A 5,446-nucleotide genomic window follows, 5' to 3' on the forward strand; every position below is an offset into this window, starting at 1 on the left:
CCCAAGGAAAGAAGAAAAGATTGTGTTGAAAAAGATATATGGGGTATGGATACCATCTTTTCTTGGATGTTTATCATGTAGCGTGTCATTGTAATATATAGAAAGTAATAACTTTGACCATTTTATATGGATGTATCTGATGAGGTCAAGCTGCAACTCATATCACGATTTGGCTTTCGTGATGTTGGTATCCGTCAACTACCGTTACCCCTCTTCTTTTTTTTTCGGCATTCACATTTCTGACTGTAGAATAATTGGTGGGGAATGGCAAATAACCGGTAGCAACAACCAGGTACTAACACCGAAAAGTTTGTCGACGGGACGGAAGGAAAAGTTGAGTCTATCGTCAACAAACATTTGGTCAAAGTTTCAGACCAGAACGGCTACTCAGATATTCTTGAAAACTTTCAGTCTGTTTTCACATAGCAGTTCACAATTACTAGGATTTCTGTTTTGTAATCTGAACTACTTCCTTTCGATATTTTTGATGAACTTGAATTTGCAATTATCCTAAGATACTCATAGCTTCACCAACTGTCAATTGCAAATTTTTCTAAAAACACATATTATTATGGTGAGAGAGATTTGTTTGACACAAAATAAACCTTAAATGAGACTAGTTCAATTTAAGAATACCCGTGTGTGAAGATATCTGTCCACATATCAAAACCAAACTAAATACTAAAATGAAGAGGAAACATGAAGAACACCGATCAAAAGTTTGCTAATTGTCTTCCTATGTTGCCTTCGACCACAAATTACCAAGGCAGGGATTGCGCTAGAGGCATAATTTGCTGGCCCTAGGAGACTTAATAACGAAAAGAACAGTAGTAGTAGTATTTTTCAAATTCTTTTTTTTACGAAGCCATTCTCAGAAACTTCTTCGACTTTCGCAATGTATAATTGTGAGAACTGTGACGGTGCATGTTTACTTTATTTGGCGTGGGGTTCTACTAAGAAACAACCAGGCATTTGCATCACCGATACTTTGGAATTATTAGACACAAATAGAGTTGCAAACGAGCGAAGTCGAGTCGAGTTGGACCTGTTAATGTGCAAGCTCGAATTCGAGCTCGAGCTCGTCGAGTAAAAAAAAAAGAAACTCGAGCCCGACTCGACATAAAAAAAGAAAAGTTTGAACTTGACTCGTTTTTGGATTGGAAGCTTGGCTTGATCTCTGGCTCGCGAGGAGCTTGAAATCAATTTGATTTTAATTGATATAAAAGTATTTTTGTAATTTCACATCAACTCGAACTTTTCGAACAACTCATCGAGCAATCGACCCTAACAAATGACTTATCAAGTTCGATTCGTATATATTAACGCAACACCGAGCCCAAGTCGAGCTCTGACTCAAGCAGCTCCAGTGGATTGCAGCCGTAGACACAAAGACCCAAGCTTTGGAGTTTAACAACCAATTCTCCGGACATTAGTGCACGTATACGGTTGGAACTGGCCCGCTGATAATGTGCCTTTATGAAGTGGAAGCAAGTGGAAGCTGGAATTATTTCCAAGCATTTAAAGGACAAATCACTTTCTCTGCTGCCTCCATGAACCGACGCTGTGCAGTAGAGCTATCTCCTTGTCCCAGGTGGTTGGATCCTCCCAGGTTACATTCCAAATCAGTTTGTTACTTGTTGATGTAATTGGGTTGGAATAGAGGATAAATAGACTTCAGTATAATGAAAAAAACAAAAAAGTTAACATAATTAATTTTTTACTATCTTAAAGTGGATTGAAATGGAACTTGTGAGCTCCAATCCATTATCCTACCATACTGGAATTTTTCTTTTTTAAGACTTGAAAATCCGCACAAAATTCGAACGCAGCTAGCTGATCACCGGAAATGCTCTAACATACACAGAAAGCAAAGTGTAATAAAAAATGAGAGGAAAAAAACAAAGTAAAGTTGAGTATGCTAATTGTTTAAATTAGCTTGAAGACAAGTTCCTTTGAATTGACCATTACTCACAGACCACCCGAATAAACTAAACAAAATGACTTCCACATTGAGTTCGGTAATTACTCTCCCACTTCCATCATTAATCAGTCAGTCCCACAACTTCATTATAAGTACCGGTCCCCCTTCCATAGCTCCACATTCCAAACCACCCTTCTTTGTGCTACATACGTTAATATCCTGCCATCTTCCACCACCACCTCCGCCACAAAATGGAGAGTTCTTCTTCTACCCCCACCACCTGGACCCCCTATGCACTGGCTTGGCTTGCAACGGTGGTTATCGCCCTCCTTGCCAAGCGTTTCCGTCAGAAAAAACTCAACCTCCCACCGGGTCCAAAGCCCTGGCCTATCATTGGAAACTTGAACCTCATGGGCACCCTCCCTCATCGTTCCATCCATCAACTCTCCCTAACATATGGTCCCCTAATGCAACTCCGTTTTGGCTCCTTCCCCGTGGTGGTCGGCTCCTCCGTGGAGATGGCCAAAGTTATCCTCAAGACCATGGACGTCACTTTTGCGGGGAGGCCCAAAACTGCAGCCGGAAAATACACCACTTATAATTACTCCGACATCACTTGGTCCCCTTACGGACCATACTGGCGCCAGGCGCGTAAGATGTGCCTCATGGAATTGTTCAGCGCAAAAAGACTGGAATCGTACGAATACATTCGAGTGGAAGAAATGAATTCACTTCTGCAGGGGCTGTTCAAATCATCGGGCAAGCCTGTCTTGTTGAAAGATTATCTCTCAACAGTGAGCTTGAACGTGATTAGCAGGATGGTGTTGGGAAAAAGATACTTGGACGAGTCTGATGAGAACTCAATTATCACGCCTGTCGAGTTCAAGAAAATGCTGGACGAGCTGTTCTTGCTGAACGGTGTCCTTAACATCGGCGATTCGATACCTTGGCTCGATTTCTTGGATTTGCAGGGGTATATTAAGAGGATGAAAGTCTTGAGCAAGAAATTCGACAGGTTTCTGGAGCATGTCCTGGATGAGCACAACGCCAGGAGGAAAGACGAAAAGAATTACGTAAGCCAGGACATGGTGGACGTCCTTCTGGACCTGGCGAGCGATCCCAATCTGGAGGTGAAGCTAGAGAGGCATGGAGTCAAGGCATTCACTCAGGTATCTCTCAATTCCACATCTTACTCCCAATTTGGATCGCCAATTTTTACGTTTTGTGTGTCTACTTTCCGTACCTCAAATCATTACACTGTATATATATATTTTTTACAAAAAATAGCAATTCAAACGGCTTTTAATTTTTATTTTCTGCCTTTCTCTTTTTTGGGCGGGCGGAGGTGTCAGGGTGTGCGCATAGTCAATTAAATATACTCAAGTGCCTCCGATAACTAGAATAGATTTTCTTTTTAAAAAAAAAAAAAAAAAGAAAGTTCCAGTAAACAAATATGTAGTCATCAAATCAAATGTTGCTGGAGTAGAATGACGTGAACTCCAATTTTATACTTATAGTAGTGGCTCTTGAGGCAACTTTCCATTGACAAGCACGTGGCCCCAACAAGGCAACAAGCCAGCCACTATATAATTGGCATGCATACAGATACAGTGCAATTGCTATGCAGTTTCTGCTAAGAACTTTCTGACTCTTTCACATTATAATTAATGAACTCTAGGACCTACTTGCCGGTGGAACCGAGAGCTCAGCGGTGACAGTAGAATGGGCCATCTCAGAGCTACTGAAAAAGCCAGAACTATTCGGAAAAGCAACCGAGGAGCTCGACCGGGTTATTGGTCAGAGCCGATGGGTGACGGAGAAGGACATCCCAGACCTTCCTTACATAGAGGCTATTGTTAAAGAAACAATGCGTATGCACCCCGTGGCACCAATGCTGGTGCCCAGGTGTGCTCGCGAAGATTGCAAAGTTGCAGGGTACGATATCCAGAAGGGAACTCGAGTTCTCGTTAATGTCTGGACGATTGGGAGGGACCCTGCATTGTGGGAGAAACCCGAGGAATTTTACCCCGACAGATTCGTTGGAAAGGACATTGATGTCAAAGGGCACGACTACGAGCTGTTGCCATTTGGTTCTGGAAGAAGAATGTGCCCGGGTTACAGTTTAGGCCTTAAGGTTATCCAATCCAATTTGGCCAACCTTTTACATGGATACAAATGGAAGTTGCCAAATGATATGAAGCCTGAGGAGTTGGACATGGATGAAATCTTCGGGCTTTCAACACCAAGAAAGATCCCGCTTGTTGCAATTGTTGAGCCTCGGCTTCCTCGTCATCTTTATTCGCTATGATTTGCGACGTGTGCTTGGTCTCTCTGTGCTGCCGATCACAATCAGACTGTGCTCAAATAAAACAGAACTGCGAGTTTAAAATTTGGAGCTGCACTTATATATATATATATATATATATATATATATATATTTATAGTAGTATATGTTTGCCACCAGAAGCCCTTCGTAGTTGGTGGTTGTGCCAATTCTGCGCAATTGTGTGGTGTGTTTCTTTCCTCTTTCGCATGAACGCCTGTACCAGATTGAATGAATTTGTGATTTAATGATCCACCAACCTCAAAACGTCTTTTCCTGATATAGGCCATGTACCTCGTTACGTTACATTGTTGAATTTTTAGCGGATAATAGCGTAGGAAGGGACAGGATGGCCATAATGAGTGTGTTTGGAGACGCATCTTAAAGTTAAAACTCCTAATAAAATGATAGCAGATTAAAGACACTCCTAATAAAATAAGCAGTGCAATTAATCAAATCAAGAAGACGCATCTTAAAGTTAAAACTCCTTGATAACTCCTGCGGTTAGCTATTTTTATGTTAGCAACTTTTCTAGCTTTCTGCAACTTTTTGGGTTTCGGGGTCAGGAACAGAGTTCTACCTGAAAACCTTAACAACCATATCCATGCGTTTCTTTTCTTCTGGCATGCAAACGTGCGATCATGTATGTATGTTCATTAAATTATCACGAAAAGCCATTTTTTTCCTTTTTTTCTTTCCCTTTCTTCCAGCAACAAGAATCTTTTTATGGAGTTAAAAGCACGACTTCAATCCGTGCAGAGTGCAGACCCTCTTTGATGCGGGGGTAGTTGAGTCCAATACACATCATGTCTACGAAATTGGTGATATGCACATTTCCTTTTCTTGTTGGGTCTAAAAACTACTTAGTACTAAAACGAACAAACTGTTTTTCTTCCCTTATTAGGAGCGTGACGGCCCAAATCCAATCGTAATGGCATTGAATGGGTTAGACTTTAGAGTATCGGGAGTTGGGCTGGAAGCTGTCAAGGGACTTTAGAGTAAAGGATTTGGTTCTTGTACTGAGGAGTTCTACTCAAAGATGTAAGGTTTCGAATTTCACCAGCTCGATAAAAAGCACGATTGATAGTCAATCTATAAAAATCACTACAGAATTTTTGAAAATTAGATTATAAATTAAGAAATAATGACTAATTTTCTGAATTTAGGTAACACAAATATACCTCCTAACAATCTCAATTTTT

At 41.0% G+C, this 5,446-nt stretch overlaps 1 protein-coding gene across 1 annotated transcript; it reads left to right on the forward strand.

The window, feature by feature from the left end:
• Nucleotides 1-2,092: 2,092 nt before the first annotated feature.
• Nucleotides 2,093-4,550, forward strand: LOC113767401 (cytochrome P450 71A1-like). Its single transcript, XM_027311482.1, has 2 exons — nt 2,093-3,090; nt 3,600-4,550. Exons 1-2 carry the CDS (start codon nt 2,173-2,175, stop codon nt 4,227-4,229), a joined length of 1,548 nt encoding a protein of 515 aa, XP_027167283.1. The 5' UTR covers nt 2,093-2,172; the 3' UTR covers nt 4,230-4,550.
• The last annotated feature ends 896 nt before the right edge of the window (nt 4,551-5,446 follow it).

The sequence above is a fragment of the Coffea eugenioides genome, chromosome 4, assembly GCF_003713205.1.
Source record: "Coffea eugenioides isolate CCC68of chromosome 4, Ceug_1.0, whole genome shotgun sequence".
Taxonomy (NCBI): domain Eukaryota; kingdom Viridiplantae; phylum Streptophyta; class Magnoliopsida; order Gentianales; family Rubiaceae; genus Coffea; species Coffea eugenioides.

Excerpts from the sequence above, each read along its gene's own strand:
- LOC113767401 (XM_027311482.1), top strand. The coding sequence starts at position 2,173 with ATGGAGAGTTCTTCTTCTACCCCCACCACCTGGACCCCCTATGCACTG. Across the intron at positions 3,091-3,599 it reads GAGTCAAGGCATTCACTCAG|GACCTACTTGCCGGTGGAAC; the intron begins GTATCTCTCAAT and ends AATGAACTCTAG.